General features: G+C 59.8%; 1 protein-coding gene across 1 annotated transcript; it reads left to right on the top strand.

The window, feature by feature from the left end:
• Window positions 1-3,707: 3,707 nt before the first annotated feature.
• On the top strand, window positions 3,708-21,309 carry TP73 (tumor protein p73; the record flags this gene model as incomplete). The annotated part of the gene is made up of 11 exons (XM_084274582.1): window positions 3,708-3,941; window positions 15,375-15,561; window positions 15,713-15,828; window positions 16,236-16,345; window positions 16,718-16,860; window positions 17,248-17,336; window positions 17,624-17,748; window positions 18,015-18,169; window positions 18,324-18,456; window positions 19,431-19,524; window positions 20,989-21,309. Exons 1-11 carry the CDS (start codon window positions 3,723-3,725, stop codon window positions 21,307-21,309), a joined length of 1,692 nt encoding a protein of 563 aa, XP_084130708.1. The 5' UTR covers window positions 3,708-3,722.
• Window positions 21,310-22,102: the final 793 nt, after the last annotated feature.

Raw genomic sequence — 22,102 nt, 5'->3', positions numbered from 1 at the left:
GGTGCTGATGCTCAGTGGCCCCAAGCAAGCCACTCAAACACCCTGTCTGTGTGTGCACAGCAGTGCTGGGTGGTGGGTGACAAAAACCGGCTCCACCTTCCAAACTACTTGAACTGCTTATGAGCTTCAGTACACAGCCTTCCATGGAGGGTCTGGCTGTGGGAAACACCCTTCCCTCATCCACCTCCAGCCGGGAGGAAATCTGCCTGGCTGCTCCCGATACCAATCTGTCCATCTGTCCCTGCCTGTCCATCAACACATCTGCCCATCGAGACCTCTGCCTATCCCTCTATCCCCATCTATCCACATCTCTCCCTCTCTACCCACATCTATGCCTACACGCCCATCTAGATATCCACATCTATCCGTATCTATCCATGGAGACAGGGATAGCTCTGTAGCTCTGGGATACGGAGCTATCTCAGAGCCACTGCCACGGCTGCTGGACACAAGCACAGCCACCTCGGTCTGCGGGTGAAGCGTGCTGGACAGATGGGTCTCCAGCCCAGGGCGGCCACAAGCAGCTTTCCAGCGTGGAGTCTGGCCAGGTTGGATGATGGAGCTGGACCCTCGCTCTCCCTGCGGTGGGAATGGTTGGTATCGCCCAGTCCATCACTGGGCAAGCTGGGACCTGCCCTGTGCTTTAATGAATAGTCATGAGGGACAGAAAGGGGTGGGCCCCGTTTTGTTGTTGGATGCAGCTAGTTGACAGAACTAAGGGAGATGCAAAAGGCAAAAAAGCCAACACACGGCGGCACACGGGCGGCCAGAGCAGCATCCCTGGCTCTGCCTGCCCCGGCCCTGCTCCCGCTCTCCCCTACTCCACCTGCCTTCCTCCCCGAGCTGTCCCCATCACCGCCCCGACCCCATGACTCCCGTGGCGGGACGCTTCCCAGTGCTCCGTGAATCCCAAGACGCCTAAAATGCTGTACATCAGCGACCCGATGCAGCATTACACCACGGTAGGTGCTACTCCTTATTAACCGGCTTTCCCTGGCTGCTTGTCCGTGAAGTGGGGTGCGTGCTCCGGCTCTGCTGCCGAGCCCCCGCCGCTGCCTGCGACACTTGTCATGGTGCAAGGCTTTCCCTGTCCCATGGCTGCACAGAGGAGCCACAGCTCCTCCAGCCCCAGTTGTGGTTGATGAGCGGGGTCAGTGTGGGATGCTGCAGCCTCGGCGGCTTGGTCGGTGTTCCTCTCTTGCTGTGCCTGAGCTGGCACTTGCAGAGCCCAAGGTGTGGTTTAATCCTCAGTGCAGAGGGGTGCAGGCTTCCTCACCCACCTACGTGCAGACGAGGAGGGGTGTTAGCCAGAGCATCCCTCCAAGGGACACCCTGTGGTGCTGGGCACCAGCAGCACCAGTTTGTCATCCCCTGGGTGCCTCCTCGGCCGAGCTCACGGCATGCTCCCATCGCCCCAGGTTTCCTTCCCTGGTTTCCCATCTCTGGGAGGGCAGAGCAGATGAAATGGTACCTGTGCTGTAGACAAGATGCTTTCAGCCCCGTCCTCATGTGCTGTGGTTGCTTTCATGGTGGGAAGGGTCCTGTGCCTGCTCTGTGGCATGCAGAGGGGTTTGATACAGAGGCAGGGATGCCGAAAGGTGTGGTGCTGCACTTCCCAACCAGAAATTACTTCATCCCTCTCTTCTGCCTTACGTGGGCTGGTTGGTATAAAGCAGATCAGAACCAGGTTCGTGCTGTGCTACGCAGGAGGTTGTAGCTGCAGCCATGTGTGTGTGTGTGCACAAACCTGTACGTGTGTGTGGCTATCTCTGTATTCACCCATCCCCATGCAGGAGCACTGTGTGAGACACAAATTCACCCACAAATATCCAAGCCTTCCATTTGCCTGCAAAGGGAACAGTCCCAAAATGTGGTCATTTGCCCCCATGGCTGGCTTTGGGCGTCTCCATGCTGCTGTACCACCCTGGCCCCACAGTCCCCTGGCAGCTCCCTGTGCCAGGCAGTTTCCCAGCTGGATGGTGAGGGGTTTCCAGGTGCAATTTTCATGCCTGTTTTGGTGAAGTTTCTCATAACCTTTTTCTCCAGGGGAAGCCCAGGACTGTGGAAAGCTGGGCTGGGGGCGGCTCGTCTTTGGCAGGGCTGTTAGTGGAGCAGCAAGATGGAATCGAGGGGTTTCCGCACATATTTTAGGGGAGAAAACGGCTGTATGTGTAAAAGCAAGCTGGGTCTTGTTCAGCATTCCTCCAGTTAGTCACAGGCTCCAACGACCTTGCGAGAGATGCAGGCAGCAGGAGAACTTTCCTGGAGAAGGATGATTGCCTTTAAACCATTATACATCACAGGCGTTTGGGTGAGGTTGGGATCCCAAGTTAAAACACGTCTCTTGATTCCTAAGCCGTGAGCCTTGCCGCCCTCCCGGGTCCCCACAGCTGCCTGCCAGCAGCAACTGGTTTCCCTGAGCTGGTGCTGGTGGCTGGAGGGACCGTCCCCACGGGGAGATGGGGGGATTGGATGGGGGCTGGTGCTGGGGGCAGCGCAGGTGGGCAGCCCCACTCCTCCTCCAACGCAGGGTGCTGGGGGGAGTGGGGTGATGAGCAGCGTGGTCCCCGGTGGAGCAGCACCCACCATGGGGTTGCTGGGGCTTGTGAGTGCTGGGGGAGCCACCCTTGAGCCGTTGGGGCTTGCAGATCTCCAGGGGGAAAAACCTCCTGCTTGCCTTGAGGACCAGCTGCCTTTGGGGTGTGTTGTTTAAACTGCTGGTTCCTTTCTCTACCACTGAAAAAACCCCCGATTTGTCTGGTTTTTGGGTGAAAGCTTAAGGCCACTTTAGCCACGTGGCTTCTGAGAAGGTAGCTGTGCCGGGGCTGTGCCCGTAGGGAGCAGAGCTGCCAGCTCCTGCTGGAAATGTCTGACAGTAATTGTTTGGAAACAAAATAAGGGGGGAAAAAGATAGAAGTAAAAAGCCAGGATTTGGTCCAGTGTGCCTGGAAAAAGAGCCTGTAGGTGTGTAAATGGGAAGGTTTGCTGGGAGCTTTCTGTGGCGTGCAGCATCACAGCTCCGCGCTTCCCAGGCTTGAGGCTTCCCCAAATTAGACCTGTGCCCGTGAGAACCAGCGAAGGGAAACGTCCCGGCTGGGAAGGGAATGACACAACCTGCCATCAGATCCAGCTCTTCCTGGAGAAACACTTCCAGAAGTGCTGTGTGTGTGCATTGGCCATGTGTGGATGCGTGCAGGAGATGTCTGGAGAACAGGTCGGCGGTTCGGTGGTGCCGGAGCGATGCCCTCGGCAGGGGGCTGGTGGTCACCAAGCCCCGGTGCCGAGTGCCGTGGCAGCTCCTGGAGCCCCAGCGCGGTGGGTGACCGGGGGGTGGCTGTCAAGCAGGACAGGCTGTCACTCCTCACCTGAGCAAACCCCACAGACCCCCTGCCAGCATCCCTCTGGCTGTGCATAGCCGGGAGCGCCGCACGCCCGCAGACCTCGCACCTCACTGCCGGCGAGGACGGAGCCGGGAGCTGGGGACGATGTAGGCACAGTGAGCCTGTGCCTCGGTGACCTGTTGGGAAGCCCGAGCGACCCAGAGCAGCTCCTTTGGCTGGCTTTCCCGCACGCTGGCCCTTTAAGGAGGCTGTAACAGGACACCTGGAGCCCTGCAGAAGTGTGGCTGAGCTTTCCATGTCTCTAAACTGGCTGGTGTTTTCTTTTTTCCCTCCTCCCCTTTTCCCTTCCTCCAGTCCCAGTTCAATTTGCTGAACAACAGCATGGATCAGAGCATCGGCAGCAGAGCAGCCTCCACCAGCCCCTACAGCTCCGAGCACACCTCCAATGTCCCAACGCATTCGCCCTACTCGCAGCCCAGCTCTACCTTCGACGCCATGTCCCCAGCTCCTGTCATCCCCTCCAACACTGACTACCCTGGTCCCCACCACTTTGAGGTGACCTTCCAGCAATCCAGCACCGCCAAGTCAGCCACCTGGACAGTAAGTTGCATGTCTTCTTGCCTTTGCTAGAGCAGTGCTTGCTGCTGCAGGCAGCTGCAGACGGTGCTCCGCAGCAGGATGCAGTGGGCTGGCTCCATGGGGCGGCTGAGGGATGCAGCCACCGCTCCACGGGGACTTGGCCCGCTCAGGAGAGCAAAATCTTTGTGGAACATCAGTGCTGGCTTTGCAGGGGTTATCTCCAAAGGGGCTGTTAAGTTCATTGGTGTGGCTGTAGCTTTGCTCGCAGCAGCTCCCCAAATATCTCCCCAAATTGCAAAGCTGGAGAAATGACCCAGGGAAGTACCTGTCCTGTTCTCCTGGGGCTTCCCCATGCGCTGGCCAGCGCCCACTGTCAGGGGCGAGGTGGACCCGTGCTCAGGCTGCTCTCAGCTGTGCTGTAGATCCTTGCTTGTCGGTTGCAATCCTTCCTCGTCCCCTGTCAGAAGAGGAACTTACTCCGTAGGACTCACAGCACAGTACCAGGGCAGGTTTTTAATCACAGAGGGGTTGCTGAATGGCATCGCGCCGTCGGTGATGCGGGTGCAGCAGCCTGGTCCTCGGGAGCAGAGGTGCAGGTTTGGTCTGACCACAGGTCCTCAGGCAGAGGAGCACTCTGGGGATCAGGGAGCCAGGGACCAGGCCGAGTGTATGAGGGCTGCTTTGGTGTTTGTGACCAGAGGTCCCAACCTCACACCCTGGGTCCTGGCTTAGCATGGTGCTGTCCCTGTTCTTAAGGAAAAGCAGCCCCTGCAGCCGGTGGGGAGGCATTTCTGCAGTGATGCCCGGAGAGCGGAGCCGCTCACCGGCACTGGTGAGGCAGGCAGGGTTTCTCCTCCGGGAAGCGCTCGCAGAGCAGAGGCTGGGATGAGATGACTGACACAGCGAGGGAGCAGCGGGGTTTCCTCCGGGGCTGCGATTCAGCATGACCCTGAAACGGGCAGGGCAGAGCAGGAGCGATGCCTCAGCCCGAGGCACGGCGATGACTTTTGTCTGTGGGAGCTGCTGTGTTTATTGCCATGACAGTCCTTCCTGAGGTGGGCAGAAAGCATCCTCAGATGGGTTCGTGCAGGGAGATCCCAGCGTGTCGGCGGGTGCTGCTGCCGGTGCGGCACGGCGGGCTGGTCCCGGTGCGCTGTGGTGAGAGGGTGCAGGAGGGACGATGGGCTGCGGCAGCACCGGCGCTGTCTCCGGTGCAAACCAATGGGCAGGCAGGATGGGGAAACCAGCAACGAGCCGGCAGCCAAGTGCAGCCAAATCCATGTCTGGGGCAGTGGAGCAGCATCCCTGTGTCCGGTGAGTGGAGCTGCACGGCTTTGCTGCTGAGCGAGGCTGACCGGGGGTCTGGGACCAGCACCACGATCAGACAGGACTCTCCCTCGGAGGAGCAGTTAAGTCTTTGCTCCTTTCCACTCTCTTTCCTGGGAAGGTGTTGCTGAAGGAAGCCTTTCATTAGGTGTTGAGCAAAGTGTGGGTCCTCGGCGTAGGATGTGACTCCAGCCCAGTCCTGTCCCTATACTGAGGGGTAACACACATCAGTCGTGTAAAGCTGCCTGGGATCTGCACAGGGAAGGGGGGGCATCCAAACAGGCACCGAACCCACAGGGATGCAGGGTACCTTATCCCAGCGTGGAGGGAGGAGAACCGGGAAGCGTCCGATGCTCACTCACCCCTGTCACCAGCCAGCAGTGCCAGGGAGATGGCTGTGGGATGGAGCAGGCACAGCCATGGGCAGGGCCAGGCTGGGTGCTGCAGGACACCCCTGGACAGCGCTGCAGGCAGGGCTACTCATGCACAGGACGGAGAGAGGCTCTTTCCTTCACGGTCAGAACCACCCTTTCCTCATCCCAGACAGCACACGCTGCAGCTGCAGGAGTGAAGCTGAAAAGCCACTCAAGTCTTTTTGGCCAGTTGTCCCCAGGAGAGCAGAGGGAGCAGCAAGAGACTCCCCGAGACAGCCCTGCGTGGTGGGGGAGCCTGTGATGGCCCCTTTCCCTTGCTGGAGCTGCCTGGGATCCCCCTGACTAACGAAACTGGGCGCAGACTGTCTCAGCATAACCCTGTGCTGACCATGCTCCTGTAGCCACTGTGTCCTGCCAGGAGCTGTGCTCGTCAGGCTGGAAGTGGGCTCTTCCTCAGGCCTTTGCACTCAGGTCTCCTCTGCACGTTGGGGCAGGCAGTGCCACCTCAGTGCTGCAGGAGCCCTCCCAGCCTCAGCAGAGCAGCTGGACTCAAGAGATGCCCGGCGAGGATGCACCCACCAGCTGAGGCTGCCAAGCACATGGCTGCAAGGGAAGAGGTCCACTGCAGAGGAGTTAAGTGCCTGAACTGGCTTTAATACTCGGTGAGGCAGCCAGGGAGATGTGTGGACCTCTGAACTGTGATGCTGGGGTGACTGGGCATCCCCCAGGAGCAGGATGGCACCAGCCAGCCCACGTTCCACTGCGCCGAAGCTGAGCCTCACCGAGGGCAGGGATGGATCAGCAGTGTCCTGTACCCTGGAGAGTGCAGGGGGTGATTCTTTGGCAGTAGTAACTTCTGCAGGATTGCTGCTGATGGGTGCAGGCTGCCCAGCTCGCCAGGGTTGCTGCGTGAAGAACGGTGCTGCTGTGGTGACAGATCCACTCCGCATCCTCCTGGCTGGTGGCTGTCACAGCCGTGCAGCTACACATGTTGTGGTGGCAGAGGGGCTGCTGCCTTCCTCCCCCCTCTCCTCGAGCTCTGCACTGTCACTGTCGCACTTGGGAGTCTGTCCTGCTTAAACGGGGCTGCAGAGAAGCACACACTGTGTGCTGCCAGTCACCCAGCGTACCCATAACGACACATGGGCACAGTGTGATTCCATACCTGGGCTGTGAACGCATAGAAGCAGGACTAGGAGTGCCTTTGGGGAATGCCAGCCCTTGGGAAGGGACACATCCAGGCAGTGGGGCCAGGGATAGCGACACCTGACAGCTCCATGCTGGCTGGGTGCAGCATCTCGGTGTGTGACAGGACACGTGCCCCTTGATTCAGCACTTTGACAGCAGCAACGCTGCCCGTTAATCCGGAGCTGGGGAGGCCACAGGGCTTTGGGATACTCAGGCTGTGCCAGATAATTTATGCCAGGACCACTGCCAGCACAGACCACGGATTCGGCAGAGCCGCGGTGCTGGGCAGCGCTCAGGAGCGGTGGGGAGCCCTCTGCCCTGGGCAAGGCTCTGCCAGAGCAGCAGCTCCAAAGGCAGCCTGCAACCAGGGGCTGGATCACCTAGAATCCAGCCAAGGAGAATGGGCAGCTGGAGCTCAGGCAGCGCCAAGCCGAGCAGCCCGATGCGCATCGTCGTGGCGTAGTTTGCCGTAGTTCTGCGGTACCACTGGAAGCTTTGGCTGATGGAAGAGTGGAGCCCCAGGGATTCCTGGGTTTGAAGGGGCTTGACTGAATCCCTCTGGCTATTCCTGTGGGTGACTTGGCATTGATCCATTCCCCCATGCGTAGGGAAAGAGGCTCCTAAGGAGCCCAGGGCTCGTGGCCAAGGGCTGTTTGGAGACGAGCTGCTTGCATGGTGGGCTGGCTCACTCTGCAGGGGCTGGGTGGATGGGCATCCCATGGAATGGATGAGCAGGGTGCCTGTGACCCCACTGCCCTTGTCTGCAGGTCTCATGTCCACACATCACACCTGCTGTTGACAAAACAGAAAAGATTTGGGAGAGCCAAAGATGAAAGATTTGGACCAGATACCAGCGAAGCGAACTGCATGAGAGGTCTCCATGAGAAGAGTAAGGGTGGCCTGGTCACAGCCTGCATGGGAGATGGCTTCTGATAGCAGACAGCTCTTTAATCTAACAGAGAAAGACATAATGAGATCCAGTGCTTGGAAGCTGGAGGTTGGCAAATTCAGACTAGAAACAAGGTGGAAAGTTTTTAACAGGGAGGGTAATTAACCATAGGAACAATTTACCAAGGAATGTGGTGGATTCTCCAACTCCTGAAGTATTCAAATGAAGAGTCTGCATATCTCCTGAGAGATAAGCTGCACTTCAAGCACTGTTGGCTCCACGCAGGAGGAGTAGGCAGGGGTCCTAGGGCAGCAGTGTAGGGAATCCAGAGCATCACCACCTGCCCTCCCCAGCCTTAAAAACTCCAGATTTCTAAATTTAGGGAATGGTGAATGGAAAAGGGGTGGACACACGGGTTTGGGGCCCCGTGTTACCAGCACCAGGTCTGTCCTCACAGAGGGATGTTGGGCAGCGAGTAGGTGATGTCGGATGTCCTGACTCCCAGGCTGGGCTCTGAGCAGTGCACTTGGCTCTGAGCTCTGAACCGGAGCGGCTGCACTGGTCTGTGCTGCGGGTAAACCCCCCAGGCTGCCACCACCACCTCCCTTTTCATTTTTAATGGCCTTCTTATCAGCAGAGAGCAATGGCCAGATGCTGAAAATAAGGTTTCCCCCATGGGTCCGAAGCCCCCCTCTGGGAAGCTGCTTCGGTGGGGCTGGGAGGAGGACCGGGCGCTGCGGCGCTGCAAGACGGGGCATGCCAGCAGCCTGCCTGTTTGTTGGAAGCTCTCAGGGCTCTGGGCTCCCCAGAGCTGCCCGTACATGCTAGAGCTGCGAGCCCATCCCGGCAGCTTGCTCGTAGGCTGCCCCTCACCACGCCAGGCAGCTGGTAACTGATGGATAATTAGTACTTATCGCAGGGGGGGCTGCGGCACATCGCTGCCCCCTCCCCTCCACAGCCGGCAGAAGCGTTAATAGGGTCTTTGGCCTCCCGTGGCCTGGCTGCAAAAGGACGTGGGGGCTCGAGCCCCCCGTGTGGGGCAGCTGCCTGGGCTCGCACAGAGCCCCTGCAGCTGGGGGAGACGGACAAACCGCCGAGCGAAGCAGCCGGGAGACCCCCGGCACGGGCACAGGGGGGGCCAGGCTACAGCCAGGGCCTTGCCTGGTGCTTTGGGGTGCAGCCAGACTGCAAGGGAAAGGCTGCAGAGGGTCAGAGCCCAGGTGAGATGCTGCTGCTACAAGGGATGGCTGCCAGCAGTTACCCACAGCAAACCAGTCTGCATCCCAGTGCTTGGCTGGTGGGATGCTGCCACGTGGGACTGGTTCCAGTTGCAGCTGGAGTGTGGGCGCAGGGGGAGCCAGGATCTGAAACTGTTGGTCTGATGCTAGCTGAACGAGGCGATGGAGATAACTGGCGTGGCAGGAGAAGGGATCTCCCTGGCTGGCTGGAGGCGGTTGTGAAGGGGAAGGAAAAACTTCCAGGAGCATCTGCAGGAAAGAGCCCACCCCCTCTTCAAACTCACTGACACCCTCCTGTATGCCAGGGAGGCACCTGTCCTACAGCAGCCACCCAGGGATGAGCAGGGGACAGGCTCAGCTTGCCACACTCTGCATCTGAGCCATAAACACCTTCGTGTTTATCCCAGTAGCTGGGCAGAAGAGCGTGGAGATTTCAGCACGCCAGAAGCAGGAAAGCAGCCTCAGCAGCAGCCTGCTCCCAAGCCATCGCAGCCAGCCCACTGGAGGCTTTCCACCAGCTTTCACAGGGTGTGGATGAGGCTCCGGGTGCTCCAGACACAATGGAATTAAGAAAAAAGGCAAAGGAATTCGGTGTGTGATGTTCCAACACGATCCCGCTATCAGCCCCACTATCTCCAGCGTGTATGGTATGCACAGGTCAAGGGAGCGACTTCCTGGCAGCCGCCGTTGCAGCGGGAAGGCAGCGCTCTGAGCTGGGAGATGATGCACAGGGAGAAGAGGCAGCTCTGGCCACCTCAGGGTCCTGAGTACATAGGGAGGTGGGGACCAAAGGACCTGCTTGAGGAAGCCGAGGCAGGAGACAGGCTGCAGAAGGGATGTGGCTCTGTGCTCTGGCCCAATGGGGATCTCAGGTGATGGTTTCAGCAGAGTCCAGGGCAGCTCGATGGCTGCGTGCCGGTGGGTCAGCAGCACCTCTCCCAGCCTCAGCTGTCCTGGCTGAGCCCTTTGGGAGCAGACACAGGGCCTGCTGCTGGGAGCAGAGGGCTTTACCACCTGGGGCTGCATCTGCACCATGAGCGTTCCTGGGAGCCCCAACCTCCGACACGTAAAGAAGGGGAGAGATGCTGGGTGTGCCCTTGGGAAACCACGCTGCCTGCCTGCGGCCCTGGCAGTGGCTGGAGGAAGGCAGGAGGAAAGCAAAGCAGAAACAGCTCCCTCCTGCTCAGCACAGCCTCCGGGGATGCTGTGAGAGGTGATGGTCTCCCCCACATCCAGGTATTGCCACTCTGGTCATTTTGTTGCCAGCAGTGATTCCCAAGCGCAGCTCAGCCTCTTCCCTCCCAGCCTGCTCCCTTGTATCCAGTTGTAATAAGCATGAAATAACTGGATTTTCAGCTTCCTTTCTGGGTGAGAGGGGACTCTAACGCTGGCTTAGTCAGAGGGCCTGAGCATCATCTAGCAGAGATTAAACCACCCCAGCGTGCCAGCGCTGGCTGGCAGAGCTGTGACCAAGAGCGGCTGCGATCCTGGCTGGCAGTTACACTAAGGATGTGAACACTGGAGAAGGAAGGGAGAGGGCTCCTTTGGGGGTGACCCAAGGGATTTTAATTAGCAGTAATAGCCTGATCCTAAAGGTAGAAGCACACAGCCTCTCTGTGCTGCGTCTGCTGCAGGAGCCCCAAAGGCCTTGCCAGTGGTCCTGGGAGCAGGGCTGGGTGACCTGAGGGTCCCCTGCAGCTGCTGATTGCTGGGGAGGGGAGCAGATAGGCTTCATGAAGGGAGCAGGGGGGGACTCTGCCAGGCATTCAGGACCCCCCTATCCATGGCACAGCTGGCCACACACTGCCCATCACCCCAGAGCATCACCACACGTGCTCAGGCACCATCAGGATGCTCTCATCAGGCACCAGCGATGCCCTGGACGCACTCAAACCCAGCTCATAGTAAACAAGCAAGAGAGAAGCTTTGGCAGGAACTCCCAGCTCAGCAAGGAGTTGTGGGGGCCAGTAATTAAAAAATGGTTATTAAAAGAATTAGAAAGAAGAAAAAACCCCCCCCTCCTCTCTGCAGTCGGCATGTCTTCCAGGCTCTGTCGTAACAGATTCGCCCGAGCCGGTTAACGGTATTTGCGGTTTGCAAGATGCTACATGCCTGGGGAAGATGACAGACACATTATTATCACCTCTCTGCTGAGATCTGTCCGAACCTGTCCCAGGATGCAGCTCCGCAGCTGCTTGCTGGGGAGCTCAAGGAAATTAGCAGCCGGAGGCAGCACTTTTCTTCTCTCTCTCTCCTTGCCAGGCTAGTGGCTTTATTGGGATCCATTGACTGCAGCCCTGGACACGTCTTGAGTAGAGCTAATGAGGAGAGTGGAATGTAGCAGAGGAGGAGGAGGCGGCTGGTAGGGAGGAGGAGGAGAGGGGGGGGGGGGGAGGATTTGTGGAAAAAGTAATTGTTGAGCAAATCATTTCCTTCAAGAGAGAAGGGAGGACTTGGCTGCAGCCCTCCCAAGCAGGCAAGTCTAGACGCTTCAGTGTCAACAGTTGAAGATAAATAAGATTTTATCAGCTCCGAATCTGTTGGGACACATCCTCGTAGCGGTTCTGCTGCCCAGGGAGGGCTGGGGGGAGATGGACTTTGCCGGCAGCTCCTTCTGCACAGAGGTCTCTGGTTATCTTCTGCACGAGCCCGCCCGCATCCGTGGGGAAAAACACCTCCCCTCTTGCTTCCTGCACAGGAGATGTAGGAACAGGTCCGAGCAGAACGTTGGCCTCCTCCAGAGCAGGTCCTGGGGAGGCAGTGGTAGAGGCTGGGACTGAATTTCAGCGCTGCTTTACAGGTGTATCAGTCCCCATGAGTGGCTGTGGGACATTAGCTCAGACAGACCTTGGGATGTGTAACCCATCTCCTCAGACACAGTGGCAGCGGTACCCAGAGGACCTCAGGGGTATTGCAGGGCTCTGAAGGTAACAGGAAATAAGCACAGCAGAGGGACAGTCTCCATTGCGCCCAGAAACAGCCACGTTATGGTGAGGAGGTGAAAGAAACCTCATCTGCAGAGACTTTGGGGTAAGAGAAAGAGAGGTGAATGCTGATGTATTCCCAGTGCTTCAGTAGTTCGGCTGTTCCAGTCATTCCAGGTGCTCTGGACTTGCAGGACAGGTCACACAGGTCTGCGTCCAGATGGGTCTGGAATATCTCCAGAGAAGGAGACTCCACACCCCCTTGGGGAGCCTTTTCCAGGCTGGGAGCAGCTGGGGATGACGAGTCTCCCAGGACCCAGACACCACAACGCCCACTTACCCAGTGACCACACACCAACTGAGTCTGCGGGGCTGGGAGCGCTCTGTCCCAGCAGCAGGAGGGCCACACACCACAGGGAGCACAGCCATGGCTGCAGAGGGCACAGCCCCAGCTCCTCCTGCCCAGAGTTATCAGCAGGAGTTCCTTAAAAGAGGAGCTTGTTGTTGCGGAAGGATCTTTGAAGGCAGTCCCGGAGCTGTTAGGACATGATAAGGTTATCAGTGGAGACATGCCTGCTCCAAGCAGCAGCCTCTCTCCCTGCAGGGCAATCACTCTGCTATTTAACAGAGATTTATCCATGTCATAACACGGTATAACGAGAGAATCTGTTACCAAAGAGCTTGCCATAATGCACCTCTACTCTTTCAGAGCAGTTTTATTCCCCAGGCGTGTTGAGGGCTGCCCGGGAATGCCGACATGAAAGGATCCTTTGACAGGAGTTGTCAGGGTTTTAACACCTGGCAAGGAAGAGCCCCCCTCCAAATAACCCCTGTCTTGCCATGTCACCTCCTCAAAACAAGGGAGCAAAGCTCCCACCACACCACGGGCATGCAGGTTACATGAGCCATGGTGGTACCAGAGGTTCCTCTTCCAGCTGCGCAGTGCTGTGAGCAGTGCCAGGGCTCTGGCTGCACCATGGTTCCTGCTGGCAATGTGGGATCACACCCAAGGAGCTCACCTGGCTGCAGAGCGAAGCCGCAGGGCATCACTGGGGACCACGGGGATTTCGGTGCAGGGCAGTGCCTCTAAGCATCCTCTCTCTCCGGGCCAGCCAGCGTGTCTCTGATGCTGAGGATTATTTCCTGCTGCCAGACTCAGTGTCGTGCTGCAACTCCTGATCTCACCCTCCAACAGCCACAGCACTGTCCTGCTGCCTCCATCACAGAACCCCCAGGGCACAGCCCTCACCAGCCCAGGAGCTGGGACCACCTGCCAGCCATCAGCCTAACACACCCTCAGCTGCTGGAGCAGCTACTAGGCTCCCTGGCAGCATCCTCCCACCTTTGTATCTGCTGACAGACACCACCTGGGAATGATCCATCTCATTTGCCTCGTTAAGCCATTCCCAGGCTGGTAGAAGCCCACCCAGCCTCCACAGCCTGGGCAGAATCACTCAGCCCATAGGTGCATCCACTCCTCTGGGAAATGGGATGGGGAAGTGCAGTGGGAAGAGGAGTGCTGAGTTCTCCCTGCAGCCCCCATGCCCTGCCAGCAGTCCTGTGCCAGTGGCTGGCTCGCTGCTGAACCCCACTGCCCCCAGCTCTGAATCCCCCAGCTGTGGGGTGAGTGTTGCTCTCATGCAGTGTGGAAGCAGAGGCTGGAGCCTCACCTGTGTTTGGGGGCTGGGGCTGAGCGTTACATCCTGATGCACACGCTGCTGCACGGTGGTATTTCTTTGGCACTGGGCTTGGTGTTGTGGGGATGAGATAAAATCCTTTGAGGCAGAACATGCCCTGCCATGCAGGGACCGGCTCCGCTCTGTGTGGCGGGGTGGGCTCTTGTATAGCAAACACATTCCTTGGGAGATGGAAAACAGCATGGCACCGGGGAGGTGGGAGGGAACCGCACGTCCCCACACCTGGGAGCCGGGACACGCCGTTACGGGAAGGGGAAGGATGGGCTCTGCCCCCCCCCAGCCTCCTCCTGCCCAGGCACGTGCTGCCAGCCCCTGCCCGCTGCGGGGGGTGCTCATGCTCAGACCAGAGCTGGGACCAGCGCTGGTGGGCCAAGGGGCTCTGCTGCACTCTGGACCAGTGCTGTGGGGCTGGCACCTTCCCCTTTCCCTTCCCTTCCCTTCCCTTCCCTTCCCTTCCCTTCCCTTCCCTTCCCTTCCCTTCCCTTCCCTTCCCTTCCCTTCCCTTCCCTTCCCTTCCCTTCCCTTCCCTTCCCTTCCCTTCCCGCTCGGGGTGCCACGTCCCGCAGTGCATCCTCCCAGCCCAGTCCCTACCACGTCCTTCAGGGTCGGGTCCAGCCCCGTGTGTGTCACACCTGTCAGATGGAATTAAACTCCCAGGTCTTGTGTCCTCAGCTGCCACCAGCAGGGTGTCCTTGGGCTGTGCTCACAGGTGCCCTCAGTGCACCCAGCCCTTGGAGCTCTGTGTGACAGGGGTGCAGGGTTCCCTGAACGAGGTGGGTGATGTGGGAGCCTTAGACTGGTTTCCAGCAAGGTTTACTGGGAGCTGGAGCCCAGACAGTGCTCCCACCTCACCGCAGCACTGGGGCTGGCCGGGAAGCCCTTCCTGCAGCGCCCTGGCCCGGGAGGTGCCTGTGTGTGTCTATGTAATGTGGGAAGGGGATACAGGGTCTCATGGGGGAGTTTGGGCACATATAAATATTTGCAGGGAAAACCCAATATTGAGCCCAGAGAATAAACCATCACCACAAGGACAGGAGGAACTTCCTTTGGTCGCTGGGTCTGTCCAAGGGCACTTTGCAACACCCCAGAGCCCCCACGGAGCCGGCACACGGATCAGCTCTGTGCCGGCACAGTCCCCTCAGCGCGGCTGCCAGGCAGGAGCCAGTAATTGGATTTATAACAAGTCATTATTTTAATTTGCTGCTTTACTGCCGAGTTCACAGTTCGCTGGGAGCGGTGAGAAAGCAGCGGGCGGGTGGGTGAGCGGAGCTGAGGGAAGGGAAGTGCCTGTCTCAGATCAAGCGGGAGCATCCTGCGCTGGGAAGGGAGCCCTGTGCTGGGAAGGGAGTCTCATGCTGGGACAGGAGCCCCTGTGCTGGGAAGGGAGCCCTGTGTTGGGAGAGGAGCCCCTGTGCTGGGAGAGGAGCCCCTGTGCTGGGAAGGGAGCCCTGTGCTGGGAAGGGAGTCCCGTGCTGGGACAGGAGCCCCTGTGCTGGGAAGGGAGCCCTGTGCTGGGACAGGAGCCCCTGTGCTGGGAAGGGAGCCCCTGTGCTGGGAGAGGAGCCCCTGTGCTGGGAAGGGAGCCCTGTGCTGGGAAGGGAGTCCCATGCTGGGACAGGAGCCCCTGTGCTGGGAAGGGAGCCCTGTGCTGGGACAGGAGCCCCTGTGCTGGGACAGGAACCCCTGTGCTGGGAAGGGAGCCCCGAGCTGGGACAGGAGCCCCCCGCTTGCACCGCAGCAGTGGAGGTAGCTGAGGGCAAGCAGGGATCATCTGTCAGACCCCAGGACATTCACCCCATGGGTGTCTCTTCTTTCCAGTACTCCCCCCTGCTGAAGAAGCTCTACTGTCAGATCGCAAAAACATGCCCCATCCAGATCAAGGTGTCCAGCCCCCCGCCCCCCGGCACCATCATCCGGGCCATGCCCGTCTACAAGAAGGCCGAGCACGTCACCGAGGTGGTGAAGCGCTGCCCCAACCACGAGCTCGGCCGAGACTTCAACGACGGTGGGTGATGCTCCCCCTCCCCCTGCCCCATGCCAGGGCCGTCCCGTGGGCTGGGGGGGGGGTGGTGACGTATCCCACCCTGCAGCCCCCACACCCACGGGATGAGCATCCTGGCTGGCTGCATCCCCTAACGCAGAGGTTTCCCTTGCAGGCCAGTCGGCCCCCGCCAGCCACCTCATCCGGGTGGAAGGCAACAACCTCTCCCAGTATGTGGATGACCCCGTGACGGGAAGGCAGAGCGTGATGGTGCCCTATGAGCCCCCACAGGTACCCGGCTGCTCCCGGTGTGGGGCAGGAGCAGTTCCTGCCTCTGGTCGGGCTTCTGCTGGTGCTGAGGGTGAACCTGCTGCTGGCAGGGCTGGAGCATCCCGCTCGCCCTGGAACACCTTCACCCCCCTCCCCACTCCCCACTCCCTGCCCCGGCAGCAGCTGAGTCTGACCAGCTGCAGGTCTGAGCATCCCGAGCATCCCACTGCTGGGAAACAGGGCACAAAGGGAGATCTCCTCCAGTCCCTGGAGGGGACACCAGGGGACACCAGGGACCCACCCTGCAGTGGCTTCTTCCCACCCCCTCACCACCCTTCCCCGGCACTCCCCTGCCCACCCTGCCAAGGCTCCAGCCCCATGCCAGGCGACCCAGCTCCCTGCTCAGCACCTGCTCTTCCCCCGGGCAGGTGGGCACCGAGTTCACCACCATCCTGTACAACTTCATGTGCAACAGCAGCTGCGTGGGGGGAATGAACAGGAGGCCCATCCTCATCATCATCACCCTGGAGACGAGAGAGTGAGTAGCTATGGGAGCAGGGGTGGGCAGGGGCTCTTGGAAGGGAGCATCCCAGGGGAAGGGGACGTGGCAGCCCCCCGCAGCCCCAGCCTATTGCTCTTCTCTGCTGATTGGGGCAAGGGCCATGGAGGGACCGGGATCTCAGCCCACATCGGCTTCTGCCACTGCAGCTGGAGCCTTCCTCTGCCCCCAGAGCTCCTCTTCCCCCAGGACACTGCTGCCCTTAGTGCCAGGGGCTTAATTGATGCCTGGGTGGATAGATGGGGAAGACCCTCTCCTGGTCTGGCTTCTGAGCTGGACTGTGACACGCTGGGCTGAGCCCCGCTGTGCTTCCCAAGCGGGACTGGGGTCACTGGTTTCTCTCCCTCCCAGCGGGCAAGTCCTGGGAAGGAGGTCGTTCGAGGGCCGGATCTGTGCCTGTCCCGGCAGAGACCGGAAGGCTGATGAGGACCATTACCGGGAGCAGCAAGCCCTGAACGAGAGCGCAGCTAAGAACGGCACCGCCAGCAAACGCAGTGAGTCCCCTTGCTGGGAGAGGGGGCGCTCAGGGCACAGCCCCAGCCTGCCCCCGCACACCCTCGCTTCTCCAAGCCTTCCCCAGCCCACCCAAAATCACTGCTCTCCTGAAGCCCAGGCTCAAACCCCCACCCCAGGCACGATGCTCCGACCTGTCTCCACAAACCACATACGCAGGACCCGCTCCCTTCCCCCTCTGGTGTGCAGAGGGGCCTGTGCAGGGCTCCCACGGCCACCCAGACCTGTTCATCACCCTTACTGCTGGGAGAGGGGCACGGGAAGGGGCAGAGGGGAATCCACCCGGGAGACACCGTGCTCCCGCGGTCACGGGGCTGTGACCTGCCCTCCCAGGCCAGCGTGTCAAGCTCTCCCACTCTCCTTTCCAGCGTTCAAGCAGAGTCCCCAGGGCATCCCAGCGCTGGGCACCGGCGTTAAGAAGCGGAGGCACGGGGAGGAGGAGATGTATTATGTACCCGTAAGTGTTGGTGAGCTGCAGTGGTTGTGAGCTCGGCTGGGCACGGCCATGGCATCACCCCCTCTCTGCCCCAGAGGTGCCATGCTGGGCAGGGTGGGGGTGAACAGTGGTGGCACAGGGGCTGAGCACAGGCCTAGGGAACTGATGCAAAGCTGCATGTCCCAGGGTGTCCTGGAGCCCCGAATGGTCCCTGGCCATGGTAATGCTGCGTCTTGTGGCGGGAGGTGGAAAAGGTGGCTGGGTGGGATGGGAGCAGAGCCAAGCTCTGGGCTTGTTCCCTCCTCCAGGTTCGAGGCCGGGAGAATTTTGAGTTCCTGATGAAGATAAAGGAGAGCCTGGAGCTGGTGGAGCTGGTCCCACAGCAGCTCGTGGACTCGTACCGGCAGCAGCAGCAGCAGCTCCTGCAGAGACAGTAAGTACCAGCAAGATCCCAGAGAGCCCCCAAGCCCCCTGGGATGGGGCTGGTCTGCTGGCTCACGGCATGTGTGCCCAGTGCGTGGTCCTTAGTGAGGGCTGACGATGCTGCAGAGCTGCTCAGGGCACAGAGGGGCTTTGCTGTGCTGCAGTCGCATCGGCACGGCTGCCCGGAGCGATGGCCAAAGGGCCCGGGGGAGCTCAGGGCCGGGCTGGGCAGCTCCATCCCACGCTGCTGGCTGACCAGCCGCTGTCCCCACACAGCAGCCAGATGCAGCCACCCTCCTCCTACGGCCCCGTCCTCTCCCCCATGAATAAAGTGCACGGCGGAGGGATCAACAAGCTGCCTTCAGTCAACCAGCTGGTGGGGCAGCCAGCGCAGCACGGCTCCGGCTCCACACCCAGCCTGGGGCCCATGGGTAAGGTCCCACCTTGCCACGGGCAGCGGTTGGTGCTCCCAGGGGCTCTTCCTGCTCGTCGGACAGTCGGCTCCCTGCCGAGGGAGCGGGTGGTTGTCGTGCTGGGGTGATGGTTAATTGACCTGTTTGTTGCATTGACTCGGCCGCTGCCCAGGACCCGGGATGCTGAACACCCACCCCATGCAACCCAACGGGGAGATGAACGGGGGCCACTCGTCCCAGTCCATGGTCTCGGGATCACACTGCACCCCCCCTCAGCCCTACAACCCCGATCCCAGCCTGGTCAGGTAGGGAAGGCACCCGATGCCCTGTCTGTCTTGTCTGCTGGTGTTTCTTGCTGTCGTCCCTCGCTCTAACCTCCGGATCTGTCTTGCAACCGGTTAAGTGGCCACTGGTCCCAGCTGAGAAACCACTGCTCAGGAAACCACGGGCTGTTCCCACCTCAGAAAGCAAAGCCCAGCCACCCACCAGCCAGCCAGAGACTGGGTCACCTCTCCCCACTTAATTAAAACCTGAACACAGCCGGGTGAGAGGCTCCTCCCGCATGCACCTCCGGGAGCTCCCCATCCCCATCCTTACCTGCACACAGATCCGTGTGGCTTGTTTCTATCAGGAACACACTGGCAGGTCCACAGCTGCTTGTGACCATCTCAGCCCTTAGACAGACCACAGACACTGGGACAGCACCCTGAGGGCGGGGGCTGGACAGGCAGTTGAACTTGTAGCTGCAGCCCAGTGCGACGTGCAGGAACCCCCCCTGTGCCATGGGTCTGCGCTGCCCGGAGCGCACCATGCCCCCATCTGCCCCCTCTCCCTCCTGCAAGTTACCCCAAGTCACTTCCTGAGCTGAAGCCCCCGATGGGCAGGAGGAAAACAAAAAATAAATAATAACAAAGAGCAGTTCCAGGAGTGACTGTAACCCCATGATCCACTTCAGCACCACTGCCCTGGAACACAACCCCACGCTCCACTTCAGCACCAGGGGCGGCTGCGGTGGGGCCCCCACACTTTGGGGGCAGCAGGTGCTGATGAAATCCCAGCACTGAGCTCCCCTGGCCTCCCCACAGCCCCTCCCCAGTGCAGGGGTGTGGAAGCACAGCCGAGGCTGGAGACAGCAGGAGCCCCTGGCAGACCCCCGCAGCCCCTCACCTCTCTGGTGCCCCGAACCACCCGTTGTTGTGACGGTGACGGCCCCGAGCGCAGGGTTTGGGTTTGTCCCTGAGACTTTAATGCCTCTTTATCTTCCGAATGTTTTCTGCAGTTTTTTGACAGGACTGGGGTGTCCAAACTGCATCGACTATTTCACCTCACAAGGGTTACAGAATATTTACCACCTGCAGAACCTATCCATAGAGGTAAATGCTTTGGGGAGATCTGTTCTTACCACTTGTTTCTCTCAGCTCTGGGTCTGAAAAGCAGGGACAGAGTGTGTGGAAGGCAAGGGGAAGGGGGAGGCGAGCACTGACCCATCCCACCAAGTATGTGCTGCTCCCCAGGGAGCCTTCCCTCTCTGCGTCCTCCTCAGCCTTTGGATTGAGCTGTAGCTTGGTCATCACCATGACAGTCTGAACTGGTGCTTCCAGACTGCTGGAAACAGAAGCACTGAACGTTCCCCAGACCTTGGGGGGATTTTCCACCAAAAAAGCAGCTGAGGTGCTCAGTGAGACATCCCAGCAGGACCCCCCCCCATGCTGCACTGCTAAACCCCATCCTTCCTCTTCCCCCATTAGTCTGTAAGGCAAAAGAGGCTGAAACAGGGGAGTTGAGCCCCAGGGAATTTGCAGTCAGGAGTGGAGCAGCCCAGGCAAGGCAGAAGCTGCCCAAAAAGCCATTGAGGGGATGCTGGAAGTGCCCGAGCTTGCACGGAGCATCAGCTCTGGGGGAGAGCGCAGGAGGGCGGCACAGAAGCAGCAGCGGCTTCCCCAGCCCATCAGTGTGAGGAGAGGAAGAGAAACAAAACAACTGTAACCCCTCCAAGCCCGAGGCAGCCCTGTAAATCCCAGCGGTGGTTTTTGGCTGAGGCAAAGCTCCTGCCCCCACTCTGCCCAGCAGCTGCCGCCAGGCGCGGTGATGCTGCTGCCGGAGCCAGGCTGGTTTTTCAGTGGTAGCTGGGGCCAGTTGTGTAACTGTACCCCGGCTTTGGACCGTCTGCTGAACTAACTCCCTGACCCTCTGTGAGCTGCCAGAGGCCCAAACTTGCACCAGGTTGCTGAGCTGTGTGTCCCAGTCGGTGTCCGTAGTTACTAATGGCTGCTCGCTGTCTTCTCCGTCACGCTGCCCTGAGTCTCTGTGTGTGGCACTAACACGGGGCTCTGGCAGCTCCCGCTGTTTGTTGGGGTGCAGGGAGCCCCAGCCCTGAAGTTTTGGCCCTTGTTTGCCTTTCTCAGCGTGGCAGCATCCCGCTGCCACCCACCTCAGGGCGTTGCTCTGGCTCTGAGCAGATGCTGTTCCAGGCTCCTGGTCCAGGGCTGAGGAGATGCCAGCCTAGCTGGACAGACACAAGGATGCTCCCCATGCTGCTCTGCAGCAGCGTCCAAAGGGGAAAGGTGTCCGTCCCCCCCCCATCTTCACATCACCTTGATGTGAGCCCCCTCCCCATAAAAAGCAGGAAGTTCTTTAACCGGTTGCTCAGCCGTTGGTTACAGCAAAGAAACCCCCTGGGGATGATGCACCCGTGTTCTTAGTGTTGTGACCAGGGGGGGAAATCTGGCCCCACCACTGCTGGGTGCTCGGGCATCACACCAACATCCCCCCCCCCAAACAGGAGCTGGGGCCCCTGGTCTCGCTCCGGCCATACCTCAGCAGTGTTGTTCTTCCAGGACCTCGGAGCACTGAAGATCCCGGAGCAGTACAGGATGATCATCTGGAGGGGTCTGCAGGAGCTGAAGCAGAGCCACGACTACGGAGCCCAGCAGCTCATCCGCTCCAGCAGCAACGCCTCCACCATCTCCATCGGCAGCTCGGGCGAGCTGCAGCGGCAGCGCGTGATGGAGGCCGTGCACTTCCGCGTGCGCCACACCATCACCATCCCCAACCGCGGCGGGGCCGACGACTGGGCAGACTTTGGGTTCGACCTCCCGGACTGCAAATCTCGCAAACAGTCCATAAAGGAAGAATTCACGGAGGGAGAGATCAACTGAGGGGCTCAGGAGGCGGCAGCAAGAGACCCCGGGGGGGGCGGAACGAAACCCCCGTGAAAGAGATTTTCAGCCTTGGGTGTCTGACCAGCGTGATTTTGTTGTCTGGAGGGGAACTGCTGCAAGCTGTGTGACAAGGCACAGCCCCCAGGCTTCCCTGGAGAGGAAACTGCGGTGGCTTCGGCAGCGCCGGGGGCTGGGGAGGGTGGCTGAACCACAGATTTTCTGCCACCACGGCAGGGGATGCGCCGCTGGTGCCTGACCCCATCCCGTGTCTGAACAGGGGATCCCCACACCTGAGAGATGGGGAGTAAAACAGTAGCACATCTTCCTCTCCACAAGACCAGCTGCCTGCCCCGCAGAGCCGTACCCGCCGTGGCATCCAGCCCACCCCAAAAGCGCTTCACCCTTCCCCGTTCCATCCTGGATACGGGGATCTGCCAGCAGGAGCTGTGAAGTGGCACAGCCGGCTCTCCCCAGGGGCAACAGCCCTCTCCTCCCCTTTGCTGTAGAGCAGAAAAGAACCCGTGTCAGTTCCTGGTGTGTTCATGTACCTACATATCGTGTATATAAACAGAGTGACTGTACATACGCTGCGCGCGTCGTGCTGTACGGAGAACAAAGATTTATTTTCGTGTAAGCTATAAAGAGTGACACTTCCTCCTGCCAGCGAAACGCAGGGAGATTCATTTCATGTCCCAGCATGTAAACACGCAGAGAGTCACCTCTCCAGCCTTACCCAGTCCCAGTGCTGCTTCCCAGAGCGCTTTACCCAGAGCCAGGGGGTGCGAGTGCT

The sequence above is a fragment of the Gallinula chloropus genome (genome assembly GCF_964237585.1).
Source record: "Gallinula chloropus genome assembly, chromosome: 23".
NCBI classification, from domain to species: domain Eukaryota; kingdom Metazoa; phylum Chordata; class Aves; order Gruiformes; family Rallidae; genus Gallinula; species Gallinula chloropus.
Note: the sequence above shows the minus strand (reverse complement) of the source record. Positions and strands in the feature narration are given on the sequence as shown.